This window comes from Myotis lucifugus, unplaced genomic scaffold, assembly GCF_000147115.1.
Source record: "Myotis lucifugus unplaced genomic scaffold, Myoluc2.0 scaffold_61, whole genome shotgun sequence".
Classification (NCBI taxonomy): Eukaryota; Metazoa; Chordata; class Mammalia; order Chiroptera; family Vespertilionidae; genus Myotis; species Myotis lucifugus.
In genome coordinates this window covers 1,872,433-1,886,640 of record NW_005871109.1, presented here as the reverse complement: position 1 = coordinate 1,886,640, position 14,208 = coordinate 1,872,433, and the positions used below count along the sequence as shown (strand labels likewise).

The window sequence follows — 14,208 nt, the reverse complement described above, 5'->3', positions numbered from 1 at the left end:
TCCTTATAAGCCCCTGGGTGAATGCAGACACAGGATATTTCAGGGACCTGCTACTGTTTACCTCCTGAAGGCCATCAGTCCCTTTTGTAAACCTTTAGATCAGGAACATGCAGTGCCAACCCTGACAACCCAGAACAGGCTGCCTGGCCCATTCTGGTGATTTTCCACTTTGGTGCTGATTTTTGGTCAATGATTTATATTGGAGATTAACAGAGGCATTGGTGTCTAAACTTCCTCATTGGCAACATGCTAGGACTGGTTCCAGTGCCCTTTTTCCTGAACCTTCCTTTATCCCCAATCTTAGTTGTATACCCCTCTCCCACCGTGGTTCTCCATCCCTCTCATTCACTCATTCATTCCATCAGGGTTTCTTTACTGAGGACCTGCTGTATTCTGGCACCAGGGGTACAATGATGATGAGCAAAGCCCAATCTATGGTCCGTGTCCCTGTGAAGTGTCCTACCACGTCGTGGGGAGCCAGGTATTCATCATGTAGCCCCTCAAATACATGGAACGAGGTAGCTGTGATGCAGGCTGTGAATGAGAGTTTTGGGGAGGATAGGGTGACTCGACACCATTCTCATGGGTGAGAGTCCTTCACAGGTATAAGCTCTTTGAAGGCAGAGATGGCCCCCCCACCCCCACCCCCGCCCCCGCCATAATTCTAGCATATTGTTCGTGCTTTTGTAGGTGCAGGTGGTGTCTGACTAGTGGGTGACTCGCCAGCTTTGGTAGCCCTTCTTTCTTTCCCAGTGTCGCTAGTGCAATGGCAGCAGCATGGAAGAAAAGGTTAATTATTAATTCCTCACTGGTTAGTTAATACAGACCCTGTACTGTCTCCTTTGGCCATATCCATAGATAGTCCCCAGAGCTTCAGGACGGGTCATTGAACATCCCTCTGTAGACCTCTCCCTGACTGGTGACACTTGGTTCTCACAGTGTCTCCTGCATCTGTGCTTTTTTTTTTTTTAATTGATTTCAGAGAGTAAGGGAGAGGGAAAGAGATAGAAACATCAATGATGAGAAAGCATCATTGATCGGCTGCCTCCTGCATGACCCCTACTGGGGATCGAGCCTGAAACCCAGGCATGTGCCCTTGACTGGAAAGGAATCCAGGACCCTTCAGTCTGTAGGCTGAGGCTCTACCCACTGAACCAAATAGGCTAGGGCCATCTGTGCTTTTTGGTTGTTGACTTTGATGGCCTAAGATGTTTCCTTTAGATGAGCCTCAGCTGAAACAAAAGGGTCCATGGCTAGAAGGAGTTTTAACACCATCTTGTAGAAATGAGCAAGTCCTTTGTAAACTACTCTGTCTGTGTGGGTGCTGCTGCTCTGTCCTCCAGAGGACGGAACCACGCTCCACGGTGCTGTCCCTCATGGGAGGCATCTTTCTTTGCTTCTTTCCACGGGATCATCTGTTTTTCTTTTTTTACTTTATGTTGGTGATTCAGGATCAAACATTGGAGGGAGCAGAGAAAAGATGGGTGCCATCAGTTCTTGTTCTCAGTAACTGGATGATGTGGATGGAGCCTCGACACGTACTGAAATGATAGGCGTAAGGCAGGAAGGACACAAGCCAGCAGCGAAGAGGCCAAGGTCCAAGACTGCGGATGTTTAGGGAGGGGGCAGGCATCTTCAGTGGGAAGGTTCATGAAGGATGAGGCATTTGAAAGGTGGACAGAATCCAGACACGCAGAAATGGGCAAGGGCAGTACAGACCGTGAAAGCAATTGCGTGCTCAGTTACAGAGCTCAGAAAGCTCAAGGTGTTAACAAGGAACATTCTAGTAGTCTACCAGTGCTATTAGGCAAACTCAGGGTTTGTGAAGACCCTATGGCGGCAACCATAGCATTGGTGCCCCTTTGATACAGCTTTGGTTTAGCAGCCAAGAGAAGCTTGAGTTTTCTTTCTGATTCTGAATCTTTTAGCATGGGAATCCTCACATATCCCTCCCAGTGAAGGGAAGGCCAGCAGAGAGCTCCTCCGACTTCCCCAGGTCCAGGCCAGTTCAGCCCTCTCCGGGTGTGAGTTGGCCTAAGACATGGCTGCAGCCAAGGAAGGGAGCGGTCCACTTGTTACTTCTTCCTTTGTGGCTCCCTGACTCTATTCAATTACAAAGTGGCTCTTAGGCTGTTAAAGCCCAGTGTCTCTGGGCTACAATTTCTAGCCACAGACCTTGCATTTGCTGTGCCTCAAACATGACCTTGAGGCCACATCCCATTACGCACACAGCCCACAACAACGTTAACCAGTCTTCTGTCTGAGTAAGGCAAGCACAGTGCAAACTCCAGGTCTTTCTGCAGAAATCTCTCTCTGTTGCCCCTTTAAGCAGGAAATTTCACGGCAATCGGTTTGCAGGAGAAGCCGATGATGGGCTCAATTTCAACTGTGTTATGTTCTTTAGGAGAAAGGAAAAATAAAATAAAAACTGGATTGCGGTGCCTGGTGAAGATCATAGTATGAAAATGGCAGGTCAGGCCTTGTTTATCTTTGCTGCTGCCTGTGGGAAAAGCAAGGGCAGCTGCAGCTGTCAAATCTCAGACTTAAAGAAGTGTTAGGGTGTGCATTTCTGAAGGGAATTTTATGATTCAGAGAACCAGTAGTATAATGACACTGAGTGGTGAAGTGCGACATTGCCACTCAGCTCTATAAGCTATTACGGATTATAGGAGATGAGTCCTGAATGCTGTGGGTGCTATGAGTGCAGAACCGGGAGACTCCTGAGCTCAGAAAGAAAATGCCGTGGTCGGGGAGCTTGAGGGGCAGCAGGCATGTGTTTGTGTGTGTGTGTGTGTGTGTGTGTGTGTGTGTGTGTGTGTGTGTTTTAATGTCCCAGTTTCCAGCTTATGTATATATATATTTTTAATATATTTTATTGATTTTTTACAGAGAGGAAGGGAGAGGGAAAGAGAGTTAGAAACATCGATGAAAGAGAAACATCGACCAGCTGCCTCCTGCACACCCCCCACTGGGGATGTGCCCGCAACCAAGGTTGTGCCCTTGGCCGGAATCGAACTTGGGACCCTTGAGTCCGCAGGCCAATGCTCTATCCACTGAGCAAAACCAGTTAGGGCAAGCTTATGTATTTAAAGAAATGCTGCTTCCTCTGTCTGAAATGGTCTTTACCTGTTCCCCTCCATTCCACCTGTCAAAATCAGTCTTGTCACTCTGGTTAGTGATATGCATGCTTAAGTATTTAGGGGGAAGTGTTATGCCTGCCATTTATTTTGAAATGCAGTGGCAACATCAATAAAATTAGATGGCTTGGTAAAATACATAGAGGAATCGAGAGATGGGAAAGATGTGATAAAGCAGGTATAGAAAAAGTGAATGGTAGATTCTAGGTGGTGGCTATATAGTGATCACTGTAAAATTCATTCTGTAAAAAACTTTTCTGTATGTATGAAATTTTTCATAATAAAATGTTGGAGAAAATATAAACTATCCTTAAAGGCCTAGCTTATGGCCCACCACTTTGGGGAAGGCTTTCTAGATTCCCCGAGTTATTTGTGGCCAAGTACCCATGCACCCTACTAGAACCTCTTTCATGGCAATAGTTGTCATCTGACGTGTAGAGCTGATTTGCTCGTGTATCTTAGCCCTTGTGTGGGACAGTAAACTCTTTGTTGACCGGCAGGCAGTCCTCTCTTTATATCCCTGATGCATCAGACAGGCATCATAGGCACAAAGTAGATGGTCCTCACATGACTGTAGGATTAGTTTAGGAATATCATGATTAACTTTAAAGTTAACTTTGTTGAAATTCATTTTTGTAATGTAACGTTCACTGGGTGAAGCACCACCATTTCTGTGTGTGTGTGTGTGTGTGTGTGTGTGTGTGTGTGTGTGTTTGGAAGAAAGAGAGAGAGAGAGAAATGAGGGTTCACATTTCCAGTGTCCAACATCCTGATCATGGCTGCAAATAAGACGGTGCTGTGTGGACAAGAGACCCATTGCCAGTTACACCTGTGGTGGCTGGTGCCGCTGAGCTCCCTATCCTTGGCAAGGGAATTCTGTAACTTAATACCATGACTCAAATCCAGAGCTCTGGACTGTGTGGATCCACTCCCTTTAGAGGGCCATTCTATAGAAAGAAAAATAGGTCTCAGGATGTCTTATTAGGATCACTGACAAGAATCCATTCAGAACCTAATTGATTTTCCCAAAATATGTATAACCCCAAGCAGCCAAAAAATATTCCACAATCATTTGGAATGGCATACTTGTTTCCTAACAGGTGAGCATATTTTAATTCTGGGAAGATTTAGAAATAAAAGTAAAAGATGTTAATAGAATCAAAGCTATAGTATTAATAGTTTTACTTAAAGAATATATGCATATTTGATATTTCAAGTTAATTATTTAAAATAAATTGCCCCTCCATAAAATAAAATAAATTGGCCCATTTAACAGGTTAGCCTGTATTTCTAAATTAAAATGTGCCAAGGGGTAATTAATGTAGACTTGATTTGGGGTAGGGTTGAGGTCTTACTAGATTTGTAAGCAATATTGGAGTATTTAAGATAATTTATTAAGTTTTTAAGAGTTGTTTAAGAAAAGGTTTTATAAGTTGAATCACATAGTTCTAATGTTGAAAAGAATTAAATACATTATAAATTAAATACAGTTTTAAATGTTTAAAGGAGTTTAGGTTTATAAAATGGGCCAACCATTATTCGAATGGACCTTTGAAAGTGACTATAAAAATTATAATGTATGAGTTGAAGTTAAAATTTAAGAGTGATCTAGGTATTAAAGGTTTTTCTTTTTAAAAAAAAACACAACTAAGCAAATGAAATATATATTTTTATTAACAGGTAAACCTAAATAGTGTTTTTCTGTGCACAAAGCCACCCTGATGGTCATTAAAAAATTCATATGAAATAAAGTGATTAACACTGCTTCGATCACAGTAGATACTTCATGTTAGTTGAATTTGAATTTTTAAAATTGTAAAAATAGTCCAGTTGGAGTTACTCAGTGGTTGAGCATTGACCTATGAACCAGGAGGTCACTATTTGATTCCAGGTCAGGGCACATGCCTGGGTTGTGGGCTTGATCCCCAGTAGGGAGCATGCAGGAGGCAGCTAATCAATGATTCTCTCTCATCATTGTTGCTTCTCTCTCTTCCTCTCCCTTCCTCTCTGAAATCAATAAAAATATATTTTTAAAAATTATAAAAATAAAAGTCTCTAGGAAAAAGAAAATTTGAATCAATGATATTCCTTAAGGAGGCAAGAAGAAACACATAAGAACCTCAAGTTAATTACTCTTTATGACTTGAAATATGGTCTAAAAGAAACATAGTTTTGAAGGGTCATTTTGTAAAGCATAGGGATGTGAGAGTTACAACAAGCATTCAGTGAAATGATGACGGTAGCATAGAGCTCTGCACAGTAGATACCCAGGGAGTGCCTATTGGAGAAGTACCAATTTTTAGAAATATTATAATCAACATATGAGTTGATATTGTTTAACTCCAAGGGATGCCATTTGTGTAGACTCCAGATTCTATGCAAATGTGGCCATCCTAGATATTGACCTCATTCATTCAGCCAAGTGCCATAAGAAATTAAAAGTTAGTTGTATAGGTGATGTGTCACATGTAACAAGTAATTCTGTCTGCTTTCACAGAGAATATGCTCGTGTGAGGCAGGAGACATTTTTGCCATCTGGATAAGGTTCAGATAAAATTACATATAAAACAGAGCCCTGGATTTATTTCACCCTGGCCACTCAGACGTCCTGGCCTCACTGTGCACCCTGTCCCTGAACGGGGTGCACAGTGAGGCCCTGAGCTGGAGCATGCTTGGCTCGTCCGCAGACATTGTCATTTAGGTCTGGCTTCTGGTAATTAGGCACTCCTAGCTGGGCTCTGCTGTCCGCGAGCCTTTGAGACAAATTGCAAAATCTGTACAACCATCGGAGAGATGGAGAAGTAGACCCGACACTACAAGGAGATATTGGTAGTTCTCAAAAGTTTGAAAGGGAATCCTTAGAGAAGCAATCCTCAAAACTGAATTTCCAAGTTCTTTTTCCGCAGTTGAAGGGTGAGTTCAGTTATAGAATCAGGATCTGAGAAGATCCCGACAGGCTGGAATGACAGGCTTAATCTAATGGGATGAAATGCAATAGGAACAAACCTCAGGTTCTGTATTTGGATCTGAAAATTGTAACTATGCTTAAAAGGACTGGACACAGGGTGGTAACCCATATGAAAGGAACCTAGGAGTTCAAATTGATGCAAGTTGGCAGTTTATCGTGGTCCCCCCAAATCAGAGGCAGTGCTGCATGAGCCGGTAGAGTATTTGGGAGGAGTGAGGTGATGCACCCACTCTGATGTGGAGCTGTCCCAGCAGAAGCATTCCTGCAGTTCTGGGCTTTAGGCTTTGCAAGGAAAATAGACAAAGGATGGTCACAGGATGTGTGTGGGAGGAGTGCTGCAAAGCTTGTCACAGATAACAAAGGAACAGGGGAGGCTTGGCCTGGACACAACTCCAGGCAGACCTGAAAGCCGTCATTAATATCTGAAACTTAGTCATGTGCATCAGTGACTAGCCTTGATTCTTGTGAAGAGGAACAAGAAGAACCTGAGGAAGAAAGTTACAAGAAGCCACAGATAAGGAGGGTCCTTTTAATCTTAAAAGTTTTAAGATGAAATGGACTGCTTCCTGAATTCTAGAAGTGCTGGCTTCGGCTAATAAGGACTTCGACTTTTAAGAGTGAGAGTGGATGACCCAGAGACACTTTCCAGCCCCAAACCTCCACGATTCCTTTGTCTTCTAGGGCTGACGGTACATTGCACGGTCCTAGCACAAGCAGGTGGTGGACAGAGCCGCGCTTACAGGAATGTTCTAGACCAGTGGTTCTCAATCTGTGGGTCGCCAACCTGTGGGTCGCGACCCCTTTGGGGGTCGAACGACCCTTTCACAGGGGTCGCCTAAGACCATTGGAAAACACATATATAATTACATATTGTTTTTGTGATTAATCACTATGCTTTAATTATGTTCAATTTGTAACAATGAAAATACATCCTGCACATCAGATATTTATATTATGATTCATAACAGTAGCAAAATTACAGTTATGAAGTAGCAACGAAAATAATTTAATGGTTGGAGGTCACCACAACATGAGGAACTATATTAAAGGCTCGCGGCATTAGGAAGGTTGAGAACCACTGTTCTAGACAATGATGGGGGACAGTATTTAGAATTCTCAGACAAGATTTCCACAAGGACACTCTCGCATTGGTCTTCATTAGCGCTGCCAATTTTTTACTCTGCCAGGGGAGGTCTGGTGGACGTGGTCACTGCCTTTCAGCAGAGGCTGTGTTATTTCCTTGTTTGTTCTTTCTCAGTGGGAACGGAGCTTGGGGAGTAAGACCAAGTTCTTGCTCTCTTCAGGGAGTATGTCTGGGAAGTAAGACAGCAAGCACAAATTATACAACCAACTATATAGTCATGATTATAGTTACAGTTTGAACTCATGTCTTATAAGAGTGGGTTTTTATGTCATGTAGTATTACATTTCCCCACTCAGCTTTGGGGTTATACTTTCCTGTTATATCATAGTTCTTTGAAGTCAGGTAATCTGTTTGAAACTTCTCTCTCCTGGCGGGGTACTGATGGAAAGTCTTTGGGTATACTTTTAGACATTTTCTTCCTCCCCCCACTCCCCCCCAAAAAAGAGATTATAAAGCCTTGAGGAGGTTGAGTCATTCTTTTTCATAGACACAGTCTTGTGTGTAGTTACTAGTACAGTGACTACTTTTAAGGGGTGTCTGTTTTCATACTACTAACTTATCGTTGTAGGGTTTCTGTGGCCACAGCAGCTCATTCTCTTGTGGCTATAATTTAACTAGAGGTAACTACAAGTAGAAACCTGGGTGAGGAGGAATGGATATGAAAAATAAGACTAGAACAGACGGGGTTTGCGGATTCCCACACTAATGCTTGTATTTGTTGCTTATACAAGTGACCACCCATTTAGATGCAAGCATGCCAAGAAACAAAAAGGTGCATTTTAAAAAAGCAAATTTCTATCCTCAATTGCCGATTGTAATTCAGAATTAATGTCCCTCATCTTATTTTCTCCTAGTAAGTATTTTTGCAAACAATAATGGCACTGTTTTATTTTCCTAGCATTAATAAACTTACAGCTACAACAGATTCTGAATTATACTCTTAGCTTTCAGAGGCTTTTTAAAAATTGTTGTGATCCACCTTATTGTAAATTCTTCTTTCTTGCAGGTAGGAATGAATTGATAGCCAGATACATCAAACTCAGGACAGGGAAGACGAGGACCAGAAAACAGGTAAAATAACCTACCTGGAAATTGTGCATGTCAGCGAATGGCCCAAGGAGGCATTTTGGCTGCAGTGGCTGTCTGTGCTTCGGCTCCTAGGAGCCCCCATTTTGAGTTCCCTGTAAGGACGTCAGTGATGTTTAAATTGGTGTTTTAAATTGGCTCAGTTTTCACTGTTCATCATTTCAGTGACCCTTGACTATGTGGTCTTAAGAGCCCTTTTTATACATATGGGAAAGTTTTACTAAGGACAGTACATAAAACTGCTCCTGCACTGTATTTTAAAAGTTCTATTTCTTTCCCAAACTGTGCATCTGCAAACACTACAAATGCTGCAGGTGCAAATATACTTGCAGGCCATGAAATTTTGAGATTTTTGTGCATTGTAAAATCCTGGAACAACTACAATATTAGTCATCATTTCAATGAAAAAGTAACACTAGCAGCCATGAGTATTGGCCTGAATATGATACTGAATGATGTGCGTCCAGGGAACCGTTGCTCCTTAAGCTATGGCTTTGTGTTAGTAGCTGCTGTGACTGAAATGAAGTTACAACGTAAATGTATTTGTGCAGAGCAGTGTCAGGCATTTCCTCTGCCCTTTGTCAGGGCTCTGGCTCTCTTTTTTTCTGATGTAAAGCAGCCCAAATCTCTGACCCAGTTCAAAACTGGAATGGGTGAGAAATTCCTGTTTAACCAAAAACAAAAAGAAAGAAAGGGGAAGGAGGGGGCGGGAAAAATCAAACATCTCATGGGTGAGTTGTTAACAGAAAAAATTTTTATTTTTTAATGTTGACTTATGCTGATGGATCTGTAGATTTTAAAAACTACCATGAAACCAGAAGGCAAGCTCAACTGTGGTCTCATTAAGCCTGAGCAGCAGATTCCAGTCCTCTGCTCAGTGAGGAGTTGTTCTCATGAGTGTTGATGATGGGGGAGAGCCTTTCCCCAGGAATGCTACATGTGCCCCAGCCGGAGCCTGGCTGCTGAGTCAGCACAGAGGGAAGTGGCCTCCTGCCAGTGCTCAGGCCCAGAACATTGTCTGTTCTGTGGATGTTCCCCTGACAGTGTGCAGGGGTCCTCATTAAGTCCAAGTCCGAGAACCACATCAGACCAAAATTCGGTTGGAAACAAGTAAAAGCAGGAGCCGGATGGAGGTGTGAGGAGGATGGGGGAGTTCCTGCTTCTCCGTAATTTTTTTTTAAAGGCAAAAATTGAAAAAAAAAAATAAGACAAAGTTAAAGATAAAAGGATCTTGTATTATCATAAATTCGGGTTGTTTTTTTTTTAGAGTTGCTAGAGTGTTTGAAATAAAGTCATTGTCTCATAGTCTGAGTCGCTGAACTATTACATTGGAGGTTCTAAATTTTTGAAACAGACAAAAACAGATAAGATTTAATTCCCAGCATGCGGAATGTGCTGTGCCTGGACCGTCTGCTGGTCCATGGGCTCTGGTCATGTGCCCGACCCCTTCACTGAGGGACTCTTCTAAATTTAACCAAGTCCCGTGGAAAGAGATGCAAATTTGTTTACCCAGTGGAATCATTGTGTCTCAGAAGCCAGGCTTGGCTTGGTTTCCACACCCCGGCATCCTGGGGATGTTTTGAGGCAGCAGTTGGTGATACCTCTCCAATGTGAATTTGTTGTTCAGCAAATCCGTGTGGTTTTCAACCCAGATTTTTAACAGGGTGGCTGGCTGGCTGTATTCACACTTTGCGCTTTGTAATAATATGCAAATCCACTTGGCGCCCAGTCAATACCCAAAAGAGTGGAAGGATTAAAGATATTTATAAGGGGGGAAATGCTCTGCTAACTGGGTCTTTCCATTTCACTTTGAGATCTAATTTACATGTCAGTATTATTTTAACATTTGCTACAGAATCCAGAGCTCTTAATGAGATCAGAATACAACCGACAGCTTCAGCTTTTTGATTGTGCAGAATGTGCTAATTTATGGATCGTCTCTTCTAAATTGAGAAAAAGGGATTTTCCCACCCTATACTGAGAAGCTATAAATATTTTCGTTTACCTCTACCCCCACCTTTTTAATTTTATAACGAAAACAACCCCACTCTCCCCCTCTCATCCCATGTCCGTGATTGCTCCCGGGTGAGAAAAACACTAGATTAGCCTGAACTTTCCTCCTGAATCAAGTCACTGCAGTGATGACCCAGTCTGAAAAGCTGAGAGCAGCGCTGGGGGCTTGGTGTCTGGCTGGGACTGTGTATTCCTAACTGCAGAGCTTTGTTGCGATGCAAATAACCTCCCCCCCACCCCACCCCACCCCAAACCCTCCTAAGGAGTAGCAATTTTATATTTGATTTCCTTTTTTGTTTTTTGTTTGTTTTTTTGTTTTTTTTTGTTTTGTTTCCCCTCATAAACCCGAACAATGTAGGTGTCTAGTCATATACAGGTCTTAGCAAGAAAGAAAGTTCGAGAAATTCAAGCCGCCATTAAGGTACGTCTGGCTTGCCCAGTTGTAGGGGGCTTTTCATCTCCATGGTTACAGGCTTTTCCTTTGTTTTCCTCCCTTCCCCTACCCTGCAGGTGTCTAGTCACATTCAGGTTCTTGCCAGAAGGAAATCTCGTGATTTTCATTCCAAGCTAAAGGTATGCGCTTTCCTGCTTTTTGGCTTGTGGTTGCTATGCATCTCACTTCCTGTTTTCCATGGTGACTGGTGAATGCCTGGTGCTGGGATTCTCGTAACCTAGTTTCCTCGCATGTGAGAGCTGTTTACATTTCTTTGTGTCTAATCTCTCTGTTTCTGAACTAGCCTCACATGAAGCCCAGTGTGTGTGCGCGTGTGTGTCCCTAATAACAATGCAAATGCAGCAGAGAGCTGGTCTTGATAACTTTTCAGCACAAAAACCTGATTTTTTTTTTTTTTAACCTTCAAATATCCACCAAGCAGCCCTGTGCTAGGAGAAGGGAAAAAAATCCAGGGACACAAAGTTGGTGTGGAAATTATAAACAAGAATCATTTCCACAGTGGTCATCATGAAATCACTTTTAATAAAATATTTAGAAATTAATTTGTGCTTTTGATGTATTTTCGAAAATACTCAGAAAAAAATATAACCTTTTCATATAACTTTTTCATGTGTTCTTCCAACACAGAGTATTTTCTGCCAGATTTCTTCCATAATGCTTAATATTGTTTTCTAAGTTAAAAAAGAAATTTAAGGTGAGACCTTACAAAAAACATCTTAAAGATAGGAATGTCAAATCCATATTTGCAATTCCATTTATAATTGAGTTTACTGTAAAATGTTTTTACATGTGCCTCAGTTTCCGTCCCTTAAAAATATATTTCATAGCAAAAATGGTGTCGTGGACAATATTTTAAATACAAGTTCTCCCTTCCAAAATTTGCAGTAAAGCATGTGTGACGTTCACCACCTCCCACAATCCCATTTTAGAAATGCAGAGATTATAGTTTATATGGAGGAATTTTTATAATAAAAATGAATTTGTAGCTCATATTGTTGCCTTTCCCACATGCCATTTTTGGTTCTGTCCTGTTTTTTCCACACATTAAGTAAATTCATGTTTTCATTGTAAACCTAAAGAATAGCGTGTAATTTCACAGCACTGAGTGGTGAACGCTGGGACCCTTCCCAGAGTCCTCCAACTTTTTTTATGCAAACAAGTCTGGCTGTGGAATAGCGCTAGTTACCAGGAAGGAGCGTTTGGTGTGCCCTCTGCAGTGGGCAGCATGCTGGCTCGCTCGCACGTGTGGCTGACGGTGGCTGGCTTTTAGCTGCACTGGCTGAGCAGTTGGAAGACTAAGATAACTTCTTAGATCCTGCTTTTTAACCAAAGGTGCATTCCTCTCTATGTGGATGTAACTACCTCAGTATTTGCTCAAGTTCTGACTGTTTCTAGTTTCTCTGTGCTAACAGATTAATGGTGTACAAAGAGGTGTACCGACACCAATTTTGTGTTTCCATCTGAGATGTTATAAATTGCTCTATTTCTGCGCTATCTGTGTGGTTCCTATGGACCCTCCGAGCACACAGCCCTAAACTGAAAACCCTGTAAGTGACGCAGGACGCACTGCTGTTCAGAAGGGGTCCCGTGGGTGCTGGAAGCACTCCTTTTCTCACTTGATGATTTAAGAATCTTCCTCAATGGAAACAGTTTTGCCCTTGCCTTATACATATCATACACACAAACATACAGTTGTATTTGTGTTTGTTCTTAAAAAATAAAAAGACTTCCCCCACTTACAACCCTGGCCCACTCCTGTGGGGCAGACACAAGGAGGCAGAGACAGAGGCAGTCGGGTAGCAACTGGCTCCAAATTTCAGCTCCAAGAACCACTTCCATCTTCCTGTAGTTTCTTTCCTTCCTCGCTACCACATTATTCTCAGAAAAATGGAGGCCTTTGTTCTTCCCATCAGCTAATACCAATTGTGTGTTCCAGGCATGGCGCTCATCACGGTGGGCAGCTAACAGCCAACCCCTTATTCACAGAGCGGGCCATGCAAAGGGGAATGTGAAATTAGGGCACTGCTGGATAAGTGTTAGCAGGAAGAGCCAAAATAAAATGTGGAGGGAATCCCAGGGACGAGCAGCCTGGAGGACGTGCTGCTCTTTGGGAGCTGAAAGGCAGGAGGCGGTGTGGCACAGAGCCTCTCCCGCATGTTCTCCCATTTACCCGCACTACACAGAAAGTTCCAGCCATTATGCGGATTGAGGAGTATTTAGGAGACCAGGGATCCAGGAGTTTAATTGACTTGCCAAAAGCCAAGCCTAATAAATGTCAGAGTTAGGATTTGAACTCAGATCTTTCTGAATCCTACACCACTGCTCTTTCAGATAGGCTGTTACTCCTGGAGATGGGAGAATGTTTTCAAATCGAAGGCTTCACATCAGCACACACTGTAGATAACCTGTCACCCCTCCCATCCCTTGGAGCTAGGCAGGCAGCCCTTGCTACCAGCCTTTCCTCAGCACCCATATTTTATTTTTTAAAAATATATTTTATTGATTTTTTTACAGAGAGGAAGGGAGAGGGATAGAGAGTTAGAAACATTGATGAGAGAGAAGCATTGATCAGCTGCCTCCTGCCTGCAACCAAGGTACATGCCCTTGCCCTTGACTGGAATCGAACCTGGGACCCTTCAGTCCCCAGGCCAACGCTCTATCCAGTGAGCCAAATCAGCATTTTAGAAGACGACTTTTTGAGCGCTTGCTCAAAATGTGGACTTAATTTGTGATTGACACTGTGGTGATCGTCAGTAACCCAGGGTGATGTGATCGTAGCTGCGGTACTGCTGTGTCACCACTCTGAGGGCATTGGGACAGTTGAAGAGAATAAGGTTGTCACCTGCCTGCAGAGATGTGGCTGCTTTGACCTCCCAGGGGCATTATATATGAAAGATGCCCTCCTTAGCCTCCCTAGCGGTCATCCCCAGGACATGGGCTCAGGTCTTATGACCTTGTAGGAGGAGTAGATCTCACCGCTCCATCTGTACTTGCTTGTTCAGCTTGGGAGTCACACACATTTGTGGGAGGCAGGGATGAGCATCCTTGCTGAGATCATTGTGGGGTCAGGCTTATAGCCACATCTACTTGGCCTCCCACACTAACTAATGAGATAAAGTCTCTACTGAAAGTTGAAGTCATCCCCACCAACAACAAAGATAGCTTCTGGGCAGGCGCTGGGGTAGCAGAAAGTATCCAGACTTAGAAGAGACGCTGTGCTTTGCCTGAGAAGATGTAGCAAGGCTTCCTGGAGACGGTGGCTGGTGACGGACCATCTCAGGACCTATCCTTGCAGTTCCTGCCTCAGCCAGGCTGCTCACTATTCTCCACGTGCTCAGAAGTCTAAGGATCTCTGTTCTCTGGGGTGGACCACGGCGTGTGGCCCTCTTGTGGAGACTGAAGCCAA

The 14,208-nt window shown here is 43.1% G+C and overlaps 1 protein-coding gene across 8 annotated transcripts in view; it reads left to right on the top strand.

Moving 5' to 3' along the window:
- TEAD1 (TEA domain transcription factor 1) overlaps window positions 1–14,208 on the top strand; it is a 246,393-nt gene that overhangs the window by 172,478 nt on the left and 59,707 nt on the right. For 2 of the 8 annotated variants that reach the window (XM_023754521.1, XM_006089602.3), the window contains exons 3-5: window positions 8,256–8,320; window positions 10,707–10,769; window positions 10,859–10,921. In XM_023754521.1, the coding sequence (XP_023610289.1) occupies window positions 8,256–8,320; window positions 10,707–10,769; window positions 10,859–10,921 (191 nt within the window). The remainder of the gene's footprint in view (window positions 1–8,255; window positions 8,321–10,706; window positions 10,770–10,858; window positions 10,922–14,208) is intronic. The other 6 variants (XM_023754525.1, XM_023754523.1, XM_023754524.1 and 3 more) reach the window with 3 other exon arrangements.